The sequence below is a fragment of the Macrobrachium nipponense genome, chromosome 8, assembly GCF_015104395.2.
Source record: "Macrobrachium nipponense isolate FS-2020 chromosome 8, ASM1510439v2, whole genome shotgun sequence".
Lineage (NCBI taxonomy): Eukaryota > Metazoa > Arthropoda > Malacostraca > Decapoda > Palaemonidae > Macrobrachium > Macrobrachium nipponense.
In genome coordinates this window covers 7,270,358-7,292,155 of record NC_087203.1, presented here as the reverse complement: position 1 = coordinate 7,292,155, position 21,798 = coordinate 7,270,358, and the positions used below count along the sequence as shown (strand labels likewise).

Below are 21,798 nucleotides of genomic sequence, written 5' to 3'. Positions count from 1 at the left end.
CCTGAAATGTCTGCTGTGTGTTGAACAATGCTCTACACCCTCCTGCCTCGAGGAAGATATCCTAGCAGAGTATTCCTTCGTCAAGATTATTTTTCTTTCGCCCAACACCACCCCTCTCCTCCAGCCCATGGACCAGCAAGTGATAGCGAACTTTAAGAAGCTGTACACGAAACATCTTTTCAAGAGATGTTTTCGACATCACTGATACCACAAACCTCACATTGCGTCAATTTTGGAAGGAACATTTTGACATCGTCATATGTATCCAACTCATCGGCCAAGCTTGGCAGGAGGCTTCGAGGCGAACCTTGAATTCCTTGTGGAGGAAACTTTGGCCTGATGCCGTATCCGCCCGAGACTTCGGGGGATTCGATGTGGCGAAGCTGGTGCTGCAGAGTCCGAAACAGTTGGCGATCCCGAAACTGTTTTGGAACCAGATCTTGACGAGATCGTTGCACTCGGCAAGTCCCATGGAGCTGGTCGTCGACGAGGACGACATCAACGACCTTCTCGAGGAGCACCAAGAGGAGCTTACGACGGATGACCTGAAGGAGTTGGAGGCCATGCAACATAGTGTCGTTCAAGAGGAGTTCTCTAGCAGCGGCAGCAAGGAAGAGGAGGAGGACCCTATGACAACGGCAGAAATTAAGGATGTCCTAGCGCTTTTCATAAAGTGCAATCGTTTATCGAAAAAAGACACCCCGAAAAGGCTCACACAGGTCGAATGCTTGCGCAGTTCGATGACGTTTGCCTGAGTCGTTTCAGGAACATTGTGAAAATAAAAGAGGCAGAAGCAATCTTCCTTGGATCGTTATATTTTAAAGAGGCCTTCAGCATTAGCAGGAGTAAGCAAAAAGGAAGAACCAAGTGATAAAAACAAAGTTGAAAAGCAAAAAGGAAGAACCAAGTGATGAAAAACAGAAAATTGAAAGCAAAAAGGAAGAACCAAGAGATAAACAGAACGTTGAAAGTGGTGATGAAGTTGAAATTCTGTAAAAAAAAAAAAAAAAAAAAAAAAAAAAAAAAAGCCTACGTTAAAGTAAAAAAAAAAAAAAAAGTTAAAAATAAAAAAAAAAAAAAGAGAAAAAACTTTTTAATTAAAATTTTTTGTAAAGTTAAGTGTTACAGTTTTGTTAATGTGTTTCGTAATTCTAGTTTATGTATGTTTTCCTTACATTTTTTTATGTGTTTTCGTAAAGTTAAGTGTACGTACGTACGTACTACGTACGTATCTGCTGTTTGTCCTCCTCCTCCTCCTCTGCCGCCACTTTCGGAGATAGCCTCACTCGAAAGGTAAGCTTCCACATTTTACGTACAGTATTTCTTGTATACCACGTACACTAATACACCTCATTTACAGGTTATTTTGCATTTTGTTATTAATTTAGGTATTGAATGGTCCAAATTGTTGTAGTATTCATTTTTTATAGGTCAATTTAGCTTTATTATGAAGTTTACTGGGGTGTTTTTGGAGGGCTTGGAATGGATTAGCCATTTTACATGTAAAATGTGGTCCAAGATACGAAAACCTCATAATACGAAGGGCGCCTCGGAAGAGATTAATTTCGTATCTCGAGGTACTACTGTATATTCATCAGACATTATTTCCAGGGTTACGATGCATGTTCCAGGGTTACGACGCATGTTCCAGGGTTACGACGCCTACAACGCTCATCTGGCAGATGAAATATGACACCAAAAATGCAAATAATCAATATTTGAAGGTTTTTTTTTTTGTTTTATGAAAAATGCCATAAGAATGCAGTTTACATAGTTTTCAATGCAACCCAAAGTATTAAAAGTAAGGTTTTTCTTAGGATTTTTTTACAATGTTCGGCTTACGACGCATCTCAAGAACGGAACCCCGTCTGAGGCAGTCCCGTCCCTAGTTATCGGTGACAACTGCCATTAACCGAACTTCGGTGATTAATGGCACTTATGGCCCCAAGTTTTGGTTAATGGTGCTGATAACTGGTTAATAGCACCTCTGTTAGGTATGATATGGTGCCATAAATTGCCGATTTAACCAGATCACCATTAACCGAGCCCACCGTTAACCGGGGACTGCCTGTACTTTATTGGACTGTCCTAGTATGCTTCGTTCTCCTTAACTCTTCCTAACTCAAACCCATGACAGTGTGGGCTATCACAATTCCCTGCAAACTCTCAATTTACATCCTGTGTCTAAAATTTCATCAACCCCTTCCTAAGACACTTCCTCATTTTTACAATAACTTATTCTACATAAATTTCTCCTGGCCCAGTTTCTGTTTTCTTATTTTCTTGTTTTGTTTCTGTTTTCCTCCTAGTATTTTGAAAATTCTGAGGACAATCCTTAGCCCAGTGCCATTCTGATTTGCACATTGAACATAATGTTACTTTCCATTCTTTATTTATAGGATGTCTTCCAACCCTACCTCAGTTCCATTTTCCCCAATATCTCTGGTTTTCCCTCTCTCTCCCAGAATTTGCATAGCCTTCTGACCCTCACTATTCCTGTTCCTCTTTATTCCCCGATCCCTCAAATATTCTTTTCAATTTGTGAAACTGTTTTATGTTCCAACTCAACTTGATATTGGAACTTAACTTGACCACAAGCTGCTAATACCATTGGTTTTTTTTTTCTGTGAGGTTTGCTTGTTCCAATAGTACATGAAAACCCTTAGCTTCTCCTGCATGCTTTTCCCCATCGCTCTGTTACACTCTGATTCTGCCTTTTCATACCTAATTAAAAAATCTCTCATCTTTTCACTAGATTCTCTGCCTATTTTAAAATAGGTTTTCATTTTACTGTGATTCTCCATCAGTTTATCTTTTGGATAAACTTCATCTAGTTTGGATAGGATTATCTGTGAACCCTCTGTATCCTTAAGTTCATCTCTATTTATTCCTTCCATTACTTCTAGGGCTTTCCCTTTTAAGCTCATTCTTATCTCTATTTCCGGATATTTCACTTCCCCACACACCACTAGCCAATCTTCGACTTGTCCTCTCCATCCTTTGTACTCGCCTTGTAGTCCGCTAAATCTCGGACAATCCCTTCTCCATCTTATCTCCCTTTGTTCATTATCTGATCCAACCATCTTTAATCGACCACACTACTGCTACCAGTTTGAATATTTCCCTAGCCTAATCATTCCTATATGCCACAAATGTGCAATCTACCCACCTGTTCATGTTCCTCGGTCCTAGTATACTCCAACTTAAGTCTTTGAACAACACCACAACATGACTTACAACCCACAAACTCTTGTAAGACAGAAAGCTCTCTCCTACCCTACCAAACACCAGTTCCATGCATCCTCTTCTGCACGCTCTGTTATTGTTTACTTTTCTAACCCACGCCACCACCATCTAGTCTTCATATGGAAGGGTAGGATTTCTGATGTGAGATGCAGAGCATTTTCTGAACTAGCTTTTAGAAAGTTTCTTCTGCACCACTGAGAATGGTACTTTTATATTTAATTTTTTGTGTGGATAACCTATATAATAGAGATGTTATTCTAACATTGTAAGTCCTGGAAGTTAATGATAGATTGATAAAATTTTCTATTTGCTACAGGATATAGTGAACAGCATGGGGGCATTTGTACAGTCTCTATTCATCTCTCCACAATCAAGTATGGCTTCTCAGCTGGCTGGGGGTGGCCAAGGAAGCTCTCAGGGCCAGTCCCCTGCCTTACTTGCTGGTATGCCAGTGGGTCCAGGTGTGTCACCACAGCCTGCATTCTTCTACAGGGGTGTTTATTTGCCCCTTTGTGTTAACATCCCTACAGGACAGGCCAAATCATTATAGTAAGTTTAGGCCTCATACTTGAAATAAGTTTTTTGTGGTCAGATTTTGTATAATTTCTGATGCTATGGCATAATTTTTCTCTTGTAACATTTACGTTACATCAGTTTCTAAGATTAGACAGCCCAATATGAATTAAATGTTCAAAAGTACAGGATATTGGAGTACCTTGTTTGGGTGAATTAAAAGGCATTTTATGTTTTTGTCTTTTGTAATATGCATATATTTTATATAAGATCATGATGGTGTTACTGGGGAAGCAATTTTGTAACTAGCTCTTAATTGTAATGCTAAGAGCAATTCACTGTTAAATTGATATGTGAACCAAAAACAAAATTATCCATTTCAGGGAGGAATCATTATTCATCTTTACATATATTGTATTATTTGAATGTTTGATAGAAGCAAGCATGTGAAATACAAAAGAAATTGGTAGTTTTCTCTATTTAATTTTTTGTCATTCTGGACTGTTGACAAAGCTTAGTGTCCTTTTTATAGCTTGGAGATGCTGGATAAATTGGAGCCACCAACCATTCCAGAAGGATATGGTGTAAGTGTTGCATACTATTGTCTCCTTGATATTGTACGCTCAATTCACCTGGTTATGATGGGTCCTCATGCTACTAATGAAGGACTAGGAGGTAAGAAAGTCATATATAACTAGATATTTGCATATTTGATGGTATATAAGACACACCCCACCTGACTTCAGCTGGGAATTAAGGAAAATGCCTTTGTGTGTACATGTAAATATTTAATGCTACTGATATGTAGCTACAGCATGGCAGAAAAAAACATGGACAAAACATGCAACTAGGACAGCAGGTAAAATCTTCTTAATAATAATTCTACAGTAATTCTGATGGAGCAGGAAATCAGAGAAGTAGGATAGTCATTTACATTGAAAATATCGCACATTAAGACAATAACACAACATGTTGAGAGGAAATGACACCTTTGTATAACCAATTGCATGGTTATCACATACAAAACACATAAGAAATTTGGGAAGTATCAGTGTTCTGTTAAACTTTAATCATCTTCAAATCCTGAAAAGTCAAGTATCATCATTATCAAAGTATAAAAACTCATTGTCACTAATGTTGGTATCACTGTATTCAAATAATGCATGTTGTTATGATGATATTTGTTGTACTAAGATGCCTTTATTGTGATAAACACCAGATACACAAAAATAGCAACAGATCTTATATGGCTGTTGACTTTTAGTGTACAATGATAGATAAGTTAAATTAAGTATATCTTAGTTTTACCAGACCACTGAGCTGATTAACAGCTCTCCTAGGGCTGGCCCGAAGGATTAGATATTTTTATGTGGCTAGGAACCAGTTGGTTACCTAGCAACGGGACCTACAGCTTATTGTGGGATCCGAACCACATTACATCGAGAAGTGAATTTCTGTCACCAGAAATAAACGTTTTCCTCTGATTTCGTGTTGGCCGAGCCGAGAATCGAACTCGGACCACCAGATTGGTAGCTGGGCGCGAAGTCCACTCGTCCAATGGGAAACCCAATGATAGATGGTGGTGATGCTAGTGATTCCCACAATAACTGTATTCACTGTCAGTGTTATCCAGCATTATCACCATAATTTTAAGTTGATAAATGTAAGATATTTAAAGCGGTTTCCATGCAAAAATACTGTAATAATATGTATGAGGCAGGGATGACATAAATCTAGAGTAATGTGAACACAACCTAAGAAGCAGTTTGTTTAATAGAATTGGGTGCTAAACAAAGTTATTTTTCTGAGAAAATCCAGCTATACTTTTACGATAATTGCTTTCTTAATTAGTGTAATAGTATCATCATCATAAGTAATAATGATGATGATGATATTTGAATAATTTCGAGTAATATTGTTGCATTAAAGAGTTTCACTAGATACAAATCCTGGTAATTTATGGTATCTGGGAAATATTAGTCTACCAGATACCTCAGCTTCACATAAAAACATAGATGATATTTTTGAGCCATTTTTGGGGGGAGAAAGGGGTTCTTATGTGCCATCAGATATGATAAATATAATCTTTATAGCCAACCTGTGGGTTTTAATTCATAGTTTAGTTTAAATTACTAATAACAATGTATTGGTGTGTATATTGTAAAAATGGTTCTTTATATTAATTTTTTCATTACATTCAAGGAAATATATATTGCTGTATATTAATGTTCACGAAGTTGCGATGGATCTTGAATTGTTCTTTATTTCATACCGTAGAAAATACTTAATTATTGGGGTTTTCCTGTGGTCACATTATGCCAACTCTATATCAACTCTTTTAGGTGCAAGTGATCATTATAAACCTAACGAAGAAGAACGTAAAATTCATGAACAGCTTGTGAATTCTGCATGGTGTGGTCTTCTTGCCGCTCTTACAGTTTTACTTGAAGCATGTACAGATGAAGCTGCAACAGAAAATGTCCTAAAGGCAATACAGGTAAGATATTGTATACTTGTCATTTTATCTTGTAATACCATCACCAAATTACTTTTCATATAATTTGTATATATTCTGTAAATTTTTTGTAGCTTGAACTAAATGTCCCTGAATGTTTCAGTGAACATATTTTGACTTTGATTTCAGACATTTGCAAGTTTAGCAGGTAAATTAGACCTAACAACTCCCCGTGATGCATTTATTACTGCTCTCTGCAAATCCTGCCTTCCTCCTCATTACACATTAACTGTGCTCAACAATGCAAGTGTAGCAGCAGCTGCTTCATCATCTTCAATGACCAGAGGTCACCAGAGGTCTCCTAGTACGGAATCGCAACACCAGTATTATGATTCTGAGGTTTGTTTATTGTCCTATTTTGGGAAGTGGTTTTGGTTTAATTGTTGTACATTTGCTTTATATTTCTTTTACAGTTTAGGTGGTCATGATGAGCTAAACTTGAAATATATAAAATGAAAAATTATTTTCAAAATGTAGAGGAAACAAAATGTTTCATTTTTTATGCTACTGTATTATGTACAGGCAGTCCCCGGTTATCAGCGGACTGTTATCGGCGATCCGGTTTTATGGTACTTGTCTAGCACCATAAAAACGGAGATTTATGGCACCCTAACAAGCCGAGTATGGGTTATTAGCGCCATAAATCGACAAGTTTCGGTTAATGGTGGTTTTCGCTTAGTGGCACCCCCTCAAGAACGGAACCCCCGCCAATAACAGGGGACTGCCTTAACCCTCTTACGCCGAAGCCCTAAAAATCAAAACCTCTCCCGTATGGCGGGGCCGGTTTGGAGTGAGCACGGAAGCGGAAAAAATAATTTTTTCAAAAAATCACAGCGCGCTTAGTTTTAAAGATTAAGAGTTAATTTTTGGCTCACTTTTTTTTGTCATTGCCTGAAGTTTAGTATGCAACCATCAGAATGAAAAATAATATCATTATATATGTAAATAATGCGATATATTGGTAGCAAAAAAAAAATTCATACATAATTGTATTCAAATCACGCTGTGCAAAAAACGGTCCAAAGCCTAACGAGTTACTTTTTTTTTCGTTGTATTGTACACTAAATTGCAATCATTTTGATATATAATACATTGTAAAACAATAAAAGCAACACTGGAAAAATATTATCACAAAATGATGTACGAATTTGTAACAACGCGACGTAAAAAAAATTTTATTTCAAAAATTCACCGTAAATCTAAATATTGTTCTAGAGACTTCCAATTTGTTTCAAAATGAAGACAAATGATTGAATATTATGATACTGTAAGAGTTTTAGATTAGAATTGCAGATTTTGACCATTTCGGACGAGTTAAAGTTGACCAAATGTCGAAATTTTTGTATATATATTTTTTATATGCACATATTTCGGAGATGGGAAAAGCTACAACCTTCAATTATTTTTTATTGTATTTTCCATGAATTTGCGCAGATTTTGATATATGAAACTTTATAAAACGGCTAATATGAAAAGGAGCAAATATTAGGATAATGCGATGTACGCATTTCGGAGACTTGAGGCCGGCCCGAATCGGCGGCTCGGAGCGGGAAGTTGAAGTATATTTTTCAAAAATTCACCACAAATCACAACATTGTTCTAGAGACTTCAAATTTGTTTCAAAATGAATATAAATGACTGAATAGTACTAGGCCGTAAGAGTTTTATCTTACAATTGCGTTTTTCAATTATTTTGGTAGAGTCAAATTTGACCGAACGTGGTTATTTTTTATTTATCGTGGTTTATATGTAAATATTTCGAAAAAAGGGAAAAGCTACAACCTTCAATCATTTTAGTTGTATTCTACATGAGAAATGTGCACATTTCATATATAAAACTTGATGTAACAGCTAATTTTAAATGGTGCAAACATTTCGACAATCGCACAAAAAAAATTTGATTTTTTCGGAAGAGTTACCGCGCAGACGTAAGGAAAATGTTTTGTTTTTTTCATAAATTCACCATAAATAAAAATATTGTGCTAGAGACTTCCAAGTTGTTGCAAAAGGAAGGTAAATGATTGAATATTACTAGAATATAAGAGTTTTAGCTTACAATTGCGTTTTTCGACCATTTCGGTAGAGTCCAAGTTGACCGAAAGTTGAAATTTTTGCACTTAACGTTATTTATATGAAAATATTTCAAAACTGATAAAAGCTACAACCATGGGTTGTTTTTAGTTGTATTGTGCATAAAATTGCGCACATTTCCTATATACAAAACTTTATGTAACAGCAAATTTAAAATGGTGCAAACATTAGGACAATCGCACGAAAAAATTTATCGGAAGAGTTACCGCGCGAACGTAAGGAAAAAGTTTTTTCATAAATTCACCATAAATCGAAATATTGTGCTAGAGACATCCAATTTGTTGCAAAATGAAGGCAAATGATTGAATATTACTATAATATAAGAGTTTTAGCTTACAATTGCGTTTCTCAACCATTTTGGTAGTCAAAGTTGACCGAAGGTTGAAATTTTTGCACTTATCGTTATTTATATGAAAATATTTCAAAACTGATAAAAGCTACAATCATCAGTTTTTTTTTTTTTTGTATTTTATATGAAATTGCACATATTTTCATATATAATACTTCATGTAAAGGATAATTTAAAATGGTGCAAAAATTATGTCAAAGTGACAAAATAATTTCCGAGATGTGTCACTGATACTTTTTAGTGCGATAAGAAAGAAATTCGCGCTTGCGCGCCTGCATAGCGATTGCAAACAAAACAACGCCTTGATCCGTGAACTCCCAGCATCCCCCAAGGCGCGTGATTCAAAAGTTTTCAGCTGGTAGGCCTATAAGTATTTTTCCGCGAATTTTTTAATTTTTTAAAAAACTTTTTGAGTCGACGTATGATACGTCCATTCGGCATACGGGAGACATTTTGACTCTACGTTTAATACGTCCATTCGGCATAAGAGGGTTAATAAACACTATTGATATTGGAACATTATTGTGATATTTAGGTCTGTACTTGTCACAATATAATTTATGTCATCTTGTCCTTTTTTTATGCATTTTAATTGTTTTAAAGTATAATAAATGATAAGTCAGAACATGTAATTGCTGTTAAAATGGTATGGTGAATGGTTTGCAAAAAATATAGGATGAAGGGTGGTATGTTTCATGATAATAGGAACGTGTAATTTTGTTTTATTTATTACATATTGTTGATATATGAAATAGAGTGGGGATGTAAATAAATGGCAAAATTTAAAGTACTGAAGTAATTTTAGATATCATTATTGCTGTGTGGTGATCTTATATTATTTGTGCTGGTTAATCATTTTACAGTGTGGATATATTCCATTCCCTGTTGAGTAATATGTCAAACAGTGATAACAATTACGTATCGATAAATTTTGTATTTTCAACTTTATCAGAATAATGCCATGTACCAAAGTGTATCTGATGGTAATGAAGATTATTCTTGTAATGAACAAAGAAGAAAAACGTGGTGTTGTATTCGTAATGACTTAATTACATGCAGCAGACATGGTCCCTTACAAAGTAAATAGGATAGGTTTAGATCTAGTGTGATAGCAAAAGCTGAAGATTCCTTGCTGGAGGATAGCGGGAAAATCATATCGAAACAGGAAGCTACAAAGAGATATTGCATTTATGGGCTTGGAAGTAGACTAGACCCTCCAAGATGGTGATCTTACTTTTCTTCATCTTACTGGCAGAAACCTTACCTTCACCCCGTTGCTTTTTCACTTAAAAAAGATTTAATGTACACCGCATTGTGTCACTAGATTCTTTAAAATGAAGTCTGATTTATAGGTACGACATCAAGTTGTAGCAGTGGGAACAGCGCTGGCAACTCCATCCCTTCCAGTGGGTGCCCAGCAAGGTCCTGTAATGCTGACTAATAAAAACTTGCAGTGCATGCGGGCTACTCTCTCCATGGCACATTGCCATGGTGGGGTGCTGGGAGCTGCCTGGCATCTTCTCTTGACAACATTACAGCATCTTGTATGGATACTTGGGCTTAAACCATCAACAGGAGGTAGTCTAAAGGTAAGGTGCACTGGTTTTCTTGGAGTAGTAATTAAGTCAGTAGAATACATAGAGGAAAAGCTAGCCTTCTTGCTGTTATATTAAAAGGGATTATTAGTAAGTTTCCTCTTTGGGGTTATGCAAATTATTTGTAAGTTATTCTTATATTGCATTATGTAAATTTAAATCTTTTTAAGTCCATATATGGGGATTGGTATGCCAGAGCTAGTTTTGTTCATATAATGAAGAAACATAATACTGTGCAAATGACGTGCCATTCTAAGTATGTTGACAAAACACTGAATCTTATTAAGAAATAAGCACTTAATATAGATAACACATAGACCTTTCTGGAGGAGGAAGCACTACATCTATTCCACTTTTTGCAGCTCTCAGTTCTTTGCAATATTTATATCTAAATGGTCTGACTTGCCATATGATGTCATACAGCTTACATGTGTGAGTTTTGAAATTTCATGCTTTCAAATATCTTGTATGGGTGATGGAAGTGTCTGGTAACCTCCTTCAGAGTGTGGAGGCAGAAAAAACTTAACCTCTCCCCACAGTTTATAATTCATCACAGTGGAGTGAGGTAGAGGGGAGCTATTCCCTGCACCACCACATATGATCACCCACACATCATCTTGTGTCAACTAAGTATCCGAAAGTGACTCATGTAAAATAGTCATAATTAGTTATAGTTAGTATTAATAAAAGTATTATTTTTATTGCAGTGTCTTACCAAACAATTATACAGCTGTAGGTTCTCCTACACGACGCAAAAGTTCAAACTGCAGTGGCACCACCATTGCCGATGTAGGTGACATCATCCCCCCCCTGCCCCCCACTTGGTGGTAGGAACGGGTACAACAGACCAGGTATAACCAATTCATTCTCTCCTGGTTCCTGGTTAACATCTGTGGTCGGTGCAGACTTTTCTTCCTTGCTTTGGATGGTTTATTGGCTACCATGTGGTGACGTACTCACTTTATGTTTTTGTTAGTTGTTTTGCTATCAGTTTAGTTAGCATGACTACAATTAGTTGTGGCATTTTTTAGCTGTCATGTCAGATTCTATCCCTTCAGGAGTTAGATTCTGTGCCGGAGGCCGCAGAGCCAGGATAGAGGTGAAACCTGTTTAAGGCCCATACTCAAAGTGTATTAAATGTACAGGTAACGGGTCCAAGTGTAATCAAGAATCCACTAGTGAGGAGTGTAAAGATTGGAGTGATCAACAATGGAAGGTATTTCTTTCTTATTCTTATAAGTTAGTTAAGGATAGAAAGAGGAAGGCAGCTCTTAGGGGTGAGGGTAAGACTAGTTTATAGCCTCTTCTGCTTCTCCTACAGATCCAGCTGTCCCTGTTTCTTCTCCTTCTCTGTCTATGTCACTGATCTTGAGTCCTGCTTCTCCTGGTCCTTTAACTCTTTTACCAGCTTCCCTTGAAGTTTCTTCTGTCACCACTGTCAGCCTCAAATTGAGGTTTGAGAAGAAATTTGTTGTTTCAGCAAATATGGTGATGGAGTTAGATTTGTCAGTTAAGTCTTATTAGAAAAGGCTAACAGTTAAGTGCTAAATGTTAGTGCAGTGCTTTCTGTGGGGGTGGCTGTTTGTCCTGCCAGTTCTCCTAGACGAAAGTCCCTGTACCGCTCCTTTGCCTCAGGGAGAAGACATACTGGAGGTCCAAGGGAGACTGATGGTGTTTGCCCACAAGCAGCTGCCTCCTCTGTCAATCCTGGAGTGTACCAGCAGGAGTCGACAGAACACCGTTAGAAAGGTGTTTCGGTGCTCTGCTGTCGTCAGAGTTTAGTGATTCCGCTCCCATGAGACAACATAAGTGGCATGATTCGTCAGTTTCATGCCCGTTGAAAAGGCATGCAACTGCAGGGGTTTTGTCCCCTCCTCTATTAAAAAGTCCAAGGAAGTAGATCATGCTCCACGTCCTTCCTGTAGTGTCGTAAATTCCACTTCTCCTCAGAGTCATGTTTCGACTTTGGACATCTCCGACTCTCGAGTAGGTTGTCATATTTTGGCGCCTTCAAAGCGTTCAACGCTTGTACAATCATTGAATGCACCTTCAAACTCAGTGTCGAATGTTTTGACACACTTGCAACTTCTGCAGCGTCGACTTCTACTCAGGATGACTCTAACCTGTTCCCTCTTCGTCAGCAGTTGGAAGAGTTGATGACTTTTTTGAAGGGGAATCAATCAATTCCTAAGCCAGAAGAACCTTCTCTTTCTCCTGTTTTGTTGAAGGAGGAAGAACAGGAAACCGACTCTATTCCTGCATCAGCATATTCTAGTCTACAGTGTTCCCCCCGTATTCGCGGGGGTTGTGTACCAGACACCCCATGAATAGTTAAAACCCGCGAATAGTTAAAACCACCACTAAAAATGCTAATAACTGCCTATCTTGAAAGTTCAGATACCAAATGTATACCTTTAATAACATCCTACTTCAAATATACCTAAAATTACTAACCTATTACTGCATTAATCTTTGAGGTTATATTATTAATATCATTTCAAAGTCATCTTAAACATTTTACCATTAAAAATATATACCTACAGCAAATAACAGAGAGAGAGAGAGAGACCAATGAATGGCAACATCATATATCTGACCATCAAGAGTGAAATTATGAATTATTTCTGAGACATAGAGAATAATAATGGAAAGAGAGAGATAGAGAGAGAATAACTCCTAGACTCCGAAACCTTCCTCCCCTCCGCCAATTCGTATATCAAACTGTCATTTACTCCCCCACCCACCTTCCTCCAAGTGGATAAAAAGACTGGGAATCGCTATTTTTAAGTAATCTTATTAATATTTGAAAATTAGTTATAAGGTAAATCATTTATTTACACTACAAAACAAATAAAAATACATAAGAGAGAGAGAGAGAGAGAAATGTTATTGTTACTGTTTAATCTCATTAAACTTAATATTATTTGTAAACTAGTTCTGTATATTATTATTTTACCATAAAATGTAGTAATGTCCTTAAAGATCTACTTATGCATACACTTCCAGCCCAAACAGAGGGCGAGAGTTACCACTAGGACATACTAGTATCTCGTGTGGCGAGAGAGAGAGAGAGAGAGAGAGAGAGAGGGTTATCCTTATTTAAAAGAGTGAAATGGATGGATTATTGTGCCTCTTTAAAATACTATCACATATGAATTTTGAAATTAGTTATATTACTATTATTATTTTTCAAAAATATTAATGAACATACACATGTACCATAGAAATTCTCTCATCTCAGTAAAGAGAGAGAGAGAGAGAGAGAGAGAGAGAGAAGAGAGAGAGAGAGAGAATTTTCATGATCCTTAGATGGCAACACTCCCCCTCCTGACTTGACAGTTGTTGGACCCTAGCCAACTCAGCTTGGCTACCTAGAGTTCAAAGACGCAGGGTAAAATGCATTTTCTTTCATTCTTACATAATTATTTTTATTTATAAACTAATATTTTGCTAATTCACTTTAGTATTTTCTTTAATGAATTTATATTATTGCTGTTTACATTAATATTGATTTGTTCCGATATGTATACAAACCCTCTGTCCTTTAACAATGGGAAGGTACTTAGCGGCAGCTGAATCGGTCATAAGCTTTGAACAAGGGGGTTCGGTAGTTAACTACTTGTCCGGCAGTTGGCGGTCAGCTCGACTGCGAGGAGAGGAGTCACTTTGCTTTCGGCCGCGCTAGTGGATGGACGTGCTGCTCGTCTCTGCCCGCTTCAGTCGTATGCTCTGTTTTCTTCACTTCGTGAAGGCTGTTTATCTTTCTCTTTTACTCAGTGTGAATGTACAAAGCCTGCGTAAGTACGTATCTGTGTTTTGTATTTCATTCTCAGTGAATATTGCAAGTGAATATGGAATCCCAAGAGCCGGAAAGACCCCCTCACCCCCCATCAGCCGCAGGTTGTGCCCTGGTGTGGAAGGCTGTCAGTGTAGGGCCTTCTGATCATCTGTTGAGGTTGATCCTCATGATTTTTGTACTCGGTGTAGAGGGAGAGAATGCTCTCGCACCGAGACATGTGATACTTGTATTTTTTGGTTGGAGGAGCAGTGGAAGGGCTATGGGGGGAGGAAGAAGCCGCGTAAGCTGGCCAAGGAGTTGTCCGAGGGTTCTCCGGCTACGCCCTTGGTTACGGACACGTCTTCCTCTTTTCTCCCTCCATCTCAGCTCCCTCGTATGGCTCCTTCCCCTTCTGGGGAGGTTTCTCACTCCTTCTCCTTTCTCGATCAATCGAGTGTGGAGGGGGGGGTGGGGTGGCGAGATACCCCGACATTCAGTTGTACTCGGGTTCCTGCGTTCGCTCGGGGTGGGAACTGTCCCCCCCCACCCCCGGGCGAGGGGAGACCCCCCCACAAACTTACCCGACTTTTCCTTCCTCAGACCTGCTTGCCACGGGGGACGATCTCGGACAGGCCTGGTACTCGCTGGGGCTGCGAGGGACACCGACGGTCTAGGGCCTGCTGAGTCACCTGGTGAGAGGGCCGACCACCCCGACTACCACGACCGTGTCCATGCCAGGCTATGCTGCTCCGCCGCACCTGGTGTACACTCAGCACGTAGCCACGGTGACCCCGACAGCTGCTGTGCAGGCGGCGCTGCCAAAGGTTTCACTGCCTGCTGTGACACCGCCACCTGGTTTTGCCGCTCCTGCTGCACCCCCGGACTTCCGGTGTCCCAAGAGCTCTCCTCTGGACCTGCCTCCTGTGCAGAGGATGCTGCCGGTTCCTGCCCCGCCTCCTGTTCCTGAGTATGCTGCCGCTCCAGTCCCGGTACCAGTTCCTGCCGCCCATTCCTGCCCGTGGTGTTGCTGCTCCCACCCCAGGTCCTTCCGGACAGGTGCAGTCGGGGCCTGAGCAACTGGCCCGGCTCCGTCCTGGATGGAAGACCTGACAGTGGTGCTGAGGAAGCTGACAAAGAAGAAGAGGAGGAGGAAGGTGTCGTCATCGTCTTCATTGTCTTCTTCGTCGTCGTCGTCGTCGTCGTCGTCTGCCGCCGCTTCCCCTTCAACTTCTAAGGCCCCACAGCCGAAGAAGAAGAAGGTTGCCTCCTCCCCCCCAAGAAGGCTCGCTCTGAGACTTCTAAGGGTCCATCCCACTCCGGTGGGACGGTTGGGGCTTCGCCGGTCCTCCTGTTCCTTCGGGAACAGGGCCTGTATCTCCTTCCGCAAGAAAGAAGAAGACGGGGACCAGAGGAGTGCCGGCTAACACTGGTACCTCCTCGCCTGGCACTAGAGGTTCTGCCTTGACGCTAGGTACCATCTCGGCCTCTCGTTCGCAAGAGTCACCGAGTGTACGGTCACCTGCGGGTGACCGTACAGCCAAGATCCCAGGCAACCGAATCCGCTCGGCGCCAGGATCCAGGCACGGAGCGGAAGACTGGCAGGGGTCGCTCAGGCGACTCTCACCAGACCAGCGATCGCTCTCGCGGCGATACACTGGTACCCAGGGTTGATGCGACGGTCGTAAGAGCAGAGGGAGGGATCCTAGCCTCTGCCCAGCTGATCGGGGTGTGCACTGCAATATCAGTGGTCAGATTTCTGGACCAGATTTATAAGAGGGAGGCAAGCGTACCTCTTATAAATAGCAAAAGGCAAGAACTAGTTCCTACTTCAAGAGCCAAAATGAAGTCATGGGTTTGTCTCTTGTTGGCTTCCACTCCCCCCCTTGTCGGTGAGTGGTGGATAAACACTTCTATCCCTACTGAAAGGGATAGAAAGGAGCTCGGTTGTGTAGCTTACCTGCATCGGCCTCCTGTTCAGCGTAGTGACGACCGCGGCCCTCTGCCCACAGGTAGAGGAGAAGAACGAAGGAGGAAGAGAAGCCAGTCACACTCTTTCACTCATCCATTCATGCAGTCACACAAGGATGCGATGCTGTTCTGTCAGCTCGGGTGCTGGGTAGACTACACAACTTGTTAAGCAGCCACCACGGGTCCCAAGGAAAAAGTATCCAAGGACCTGTGGGTGATATCCCGAAGGTAGAATGAAGTGAAGGTGGTCTGGTTGGCCCAAACCCCTGCCTTCAGAACTTGCTCCAGGGAGAAGTTCTTGCAGAACCCTGGTTGGACCAATACCTCTGCCCATGAAGTTCCCCTATTCTCTTCGCCGATGCCAGGGCCAGCAGGAAGAGGGTCTTGAGGGTCAGATCCCTGTCTGACAACTCTGAGTGGCTCGAAGGGTCTGCGAGTCAAACTCCTAAGGACAAGAGTCACATCCCACCCCTGGGGCCTGAGTTCCCTGGGTGGGCAAGACCTCTCGAAGCTCTTCATCAGGAGGGAGATCTCGAAAGAAGAGATGTCCACACCTCGCAGTTTAAGGACTAGGGCCAGGGTGGCTCTGTATACTTTAACTGCAGAGACGGAGAGGAGCTTCTCTCGGCGAAGGAAGACGAGGAAATCCGCTACCTGCTGAAGAGTGGCTCTGAGAGGAGAGAGACCCCATCCACGACACCAACCACAGAAGACGGACCACTTATCCTGGTAGACAGCTGCAGAGGACTGTCTGAGGTATCCAGCCATCTCTGTTGCTTCGCTGCAAGAAAAGCCTCTTGCTCGCAAGAGATGGTTGATAACAGCCAGCCATGAAGATACAGGGACTCGACGGACCGGTGGTACTGTTCTATGTATGGCTGGCACAGGAGGTTGTGCCAGGGGGGATCTCTCTCGGCGCTTCCTCTTGCCTGGAATGTAGCGGGCCGACAGCTCTACTGAGTGTGCCACGGCCCACTCGTGCACCTGCAACGTCAACTGGTGCAGCGGGAGGGACACTAGGCCCCCATGCTTGTTGATGTACGCCACTACTGTGGTGTTGTTGCTCATCAACACCACCGAGTGTCCCACCAGACAGTCCCGGAACTCTTGGAGAGCAAGGAACGCTGCCTTGAGCTCCAGGACGTTGATGTGAAGGTGCTTGCCGCGATGGTCCCACACACCTGCAGTCAGCAACTCCTCTTACGTGGTTCCCGTCATCCAGCCACCAGGCTAGGTCCTGCCTCACATCCTCCGTGAGGGACACGGGGAAGAAGGGAGGGTCCCTTGCCTGTGACCAACACTCCTTTAGTCTCCACTGAAGAGACGTAGGTGAAGACACGTGTGAGGGACTAGCTTCTTGAGAGATGACAGGTGACCGATCACGACCTGCCACTGCTGAGCTGGTTGCTCCTGTAGGGACAGGAACTGTCTTGCTGCCTCCCTGAACCTGCTGAACCGCAAATCTGCGGGGAAGATTCGCCCTGCTACCGTGTCGATCAGCATGCCCAGGTACTTCATCCTCTGCTTGGGCTCGAGGTCTGACTTCTTGTAATTCACTACGATCCCCAGATCGCGGCAGAATTCGAGAAGTCGATCTCTGTCCTGCAAACTGCGAGCGGGAGCTCTCCAGGACTAACCAATCGTCGAGATACCTCAAGAGATGTATCTCTACAGAGAGGGCCTAAGCCGACACCAGCGTGAACACTCGCGTGAACACCTGTGGGGCGGTTGAGAGACGGAAACAAAGTGCCCTGAATTGGCACACCATCCCGTCGAGGATGAAGCGGAGGTACTTCCTGGAGGATTGATGGATGGGTATCTGGAAATATGCATCCTTCAGATCCACCGAAAGCATGAAGTCGTTCTCCCTGATGGAATCGAGCACTGAACGTGCTGTTTCCATCGTGAACTGAGTCTGGCGAACGAATCGGTTCAAGGGAGAGAGATCTATCACTGAGCGCCAGCCCCCAAGGACTTCTCCACCAGGAAGAGTCGGCTGTAGAAGCCAATGGGACTGATCCTGTACGCCGCTGTTCCACCGCAGCGTCCACCATCTCTTTGGGGAAGAGAGAGGAGGAACTCCGCACCAGTCCGTTGCGAAGACCCAGAGCCGCCTCACGCCCAGCCGCCCTGGTCACTCGGGTGAGAACAGCGTCTCTACGCTGGAGAACCAGGTTGGCCCACAGGTTAGCCGTCTGGTGGGCCAGGTAGGCGATGGCCCAACCTCCAGACTGGCACAGTCTCACAAAAGCCGGTTCCCCTTCAGGAGTGATGTTCCCCAAGGAGGCCGCGGCTTTCGACACTGTGAGGGACCACAGGTCGATCCAGAAGACTACTTGGAATGCTCCCATTGCAGTAGATTCCAAGGCAAGTGCCTCTTGCTGTGAGAACCAAAGGTTCTCCGACAGGAGCTGCGGCAGAGACACCCCAGGAGTTAGCCTAGCTAGCTCCGGGTTAACCTGTTTGGGCGGCAGAGGGTCCTCTGAAGGCACGTAGAAGCGCCTCTGTTGCGGTAGAGGTGGAGGAAGGAGCTTGGCAAACCTACCGGACCGAAGCGAACCCTCCTGTCCAGAGATGAGAGCGTCCACTTGGCTCAGCATGCTGTCAGCCAAGGCCGATCGCGGCAGACCCACCGTCGTCCTGGGTTCCTTCTTAGATCCCCAGAATGACTTCAAGCGCAACGTGGGCTCGGAAGGTGGGAGCGGTGATCCTTCCCCGAGGTCTTTGTGCTGACGAATCAGCGCAATTACTTGTGCGAACGACCTCTGGATCTCAGGAGTGACTGTATCCTGTGGAGACGGACCGTCAAGCCCGTCCAGCGAGAATGCCTACCGAGACCCTCCTCCTTCCACAGGAGGAACCACGGCAGACCCCTCATGGTCTCCTCCTGCCACTTGCGCATATGATCTGGTTGGTCCGAGGACCGTGCCAGGTTTGTAGGGTGCTGTGGTGGGATTGCGAGAAGCGCGCCTCTCGTGATCACTCCTGATCGCCTTGCTCTTCCCGGTGAAGCCCGAGAAAGTTGAAGGGATCAGAGAGGCAGACCTGACGCTCCCCCCGCGCCCACTGGCAGAACCAGTGTGCTGAGGGGGCTGCAGGCGATCACAAACCCGCGGTGGCGATCGAGCTGCAGGCCTGGTCGAGCGGCTCTCCCCAGGGAACCTACAGTTGTATAATTGTTGGGTAAGTATATGCAATAAAATTTCATTTTATCATAAAATTTACATTTTTTCTACGGGATTAGTGTATGAAAGAATAATAATGATAATAATAATAATAATAATGATAATGTTCTAAGGGGTCCACAATAATAAAAAATGTGGCGAGTTCATGTATAATTTTAAAACTGTACAAAAAGCTTTCAAACCCTTCCCTGGGTTCATCTTCAGTCCAAATGAACAATTGGGCACACCATGTTCTGAGGTGAATTTAAAAATACTTAACAAACAAGAGTCGCTGAAGATTGTTGACACTGGTCATTAGCTCGTTTAAGGACCAGGTGATGAAGAACGAGGGCAGTTAACTCCAACTAGGTGATTTCCTCTCCCCTATCAATCCTTCTGGCTCCAATTCTGTTAGATCTCCGCATCAGTTGTTGCAACGTTGCTGGAAGGCCTTCATTCGAGGGTGTAGATTGGTCACCGTAACCAGACTCCTCTGGGGCGGCAATTACCTGTACAGGGAGAGGTAAGGCAGAAGCAGCATCAGGAGAGGGAAAAACAGAGCCTGTCCTACAGTTAAAATCTTTTAAAAACATAGTAGTAACATAAAAATTAACTGTAGGACAGGCTCTGTTTTACCCCTCTCCTGATGCTGCTTCCACCTTGCCGCCCCCTGTCCAGGTAACCGCTGGACCAGGGGAGTCTGATTACGGTGACCAATCTGCGCCCTCGGATGTTGAGACTTTCCTATAATTAGCGGCGTTGACACGTTTCCCATCTTGCCACAGGAGGTATTTAATTTTAATCCAAAAAGGTACATTTTCAGGATTAACCTCCTCGAGGTTAATGTTAATCCTGAGAGTGGTTCGAGCGTCCTGTCCAGCTATTTGCTTTTATTCAAAAGTGACTTCGTTTTAAAGTAATATATGAAATGTGTATATATGCTTACGTTTAATGTATGTATTTATATATATAAAAGGTATATATTTGTACACATATACATACACATACACATGCAAAATTTTTCTGGGCTCAGCTCGTGTCGGCCTATGAAATATCCTTAAGTTCATTATTTCTAGGTAAAATTATCCTAAAATTACCAGAGAAAAAATAAAATCAAGAAAATGTCAGTAAAACTGACTCGCTCACTCTATAAAAGAAGTGTCGGTATGGAAATAGGGGCGAGTGGGATCACTACCACGAGTCATTTACCATTTAGACCTTCCAACATAAAATCCCCACCTGAGAGAGCTGATACTAAAGGGTGATGCGACCGCTACTACTACTACTACTGACGCCACGCGGAGAGCAGCGCCCCTAGCGGTCATCCTTAATCATTAGCTCGACAACGCTAGTTGCATCTTTTTTCACTCGTGTTGTTTTCGCTTGGATTTATCTCTATCTACGATGGAACGTGCTGCAATCGCTTCGGCTAAGTTAAGTGCCTCATAAGTAATAATTTTTGGTATTCCAGTCTTCCAGGGACCAGTATTTTCCGTTTTTTAGGTCATATACGGTCTCCCGGTTGACTCGTGGCGGCCTTGTGCCGCCTCATGTTGTTAAGATTTCCCGGTCTTCCATACTGAGACATCTTATGCTTATGGGCTCTATATTTACGTTCATCGTTTTATTACATCGCTTTTAGAGTTAGGACACAGCCCATCCCTTTTACCTTTTATCTCTTAGTTTGGTATTTAGGGCTATACTGTGTTTTTCTGGCCCAGCATCCCAGCTCTTGCTCTTCATCGGCTACTGCTGGCTCCGAGTAGTCGACTGTTCTTCGGATCAGTTCGCCTCCTCCTGGGCTCTTTCTCTTTTACTCAAGTGTGTCTTCTATCTTTTACGATGTATTTATTATCAATGTTATTTAGGGTGCTAGGGCTTAGCCTAGGTGCCTTGTGCCATGTGTTGGTACAGTCTGGTTCACGTGGCCCGCTGTGGTTGTGTTGCTATCGCGTCCTAGGCCACCTACGATCACGTGTCCCATTAGGCACCTTACCCTCCCCCTTCCCTCCCTACCGTGGTAGGGAGGGGTCTGGTGGTTCTCCTTGGTTGTCATGACAACCACTGTAGCCGTACCTCCCTCTCCCTCGGAGGGGGGCCCGGCCAGGGGGCAGCGGGAGAAAGTCGATTTCTATACCAGCTGGGGGCTAGGGCGACCACTTGTCTCGGGTACCGGGTTACCTGGCGGGTAGTAGTAGGGACAGGGGGTAGGCCACCCCCCTCTCTCTCTCGTCCGCCGTGTTCACGCCGGGATTCCTCCCCTGTTTTCCCCATTCCCAACCCTTCCCCTACCTTACGGACGGAGCCCCCGCTGAAGCCGGGAGCCCCTTCGGTTATAGGTCCACCTGGCTCCGCCAGCGGGCGGGCTGGGAATTTACTAGTGGTCTATATTGCTTGCCTACTATATCCTGGTTTTCGCTACCAGAGGAGAGCTCGCTCCTTACCCGGGCACTCCTCTAGTAGACGGAAAGAGTTATACCTCATTCTTTATGGATATACCCTTACTGATACGATGACTATTGGTTTTTAGTTTTATGTACTATGTCCGTCGTTCTCCGTCGTGGTTTCATGGCCCCTCA

At 42.9% G+C, this 21,798-nt stretch overlaps 1 protein-coding gene across 1 annotated transcript in view; it reads left to right on the top strand.

Annotated features, from left to right (window-relative positions):
* The window catches only part of LOC135222605 (protein MON2 homolog), a 325,482-nt gene that overhangs the window by 116,940 nt on the left and 186,744 nt on the right, over positions 1-21,798 (top strand). Inside the window, 5 exon segments of the mRNA XM_064260699.1 lie at positions 3,563-3,795; positions 4,292-4,434; positions 6,102-6,256; positions 6,404-6,613; positions 10,067-10,303. Coding sequence (XP_064116769.1) covers positions 3,563-3,795; positions 4,292-4,434; positions 6,102-6,256; positions 6,404-6,613; positions 10,067-10,303 — 978 coding nt within the window.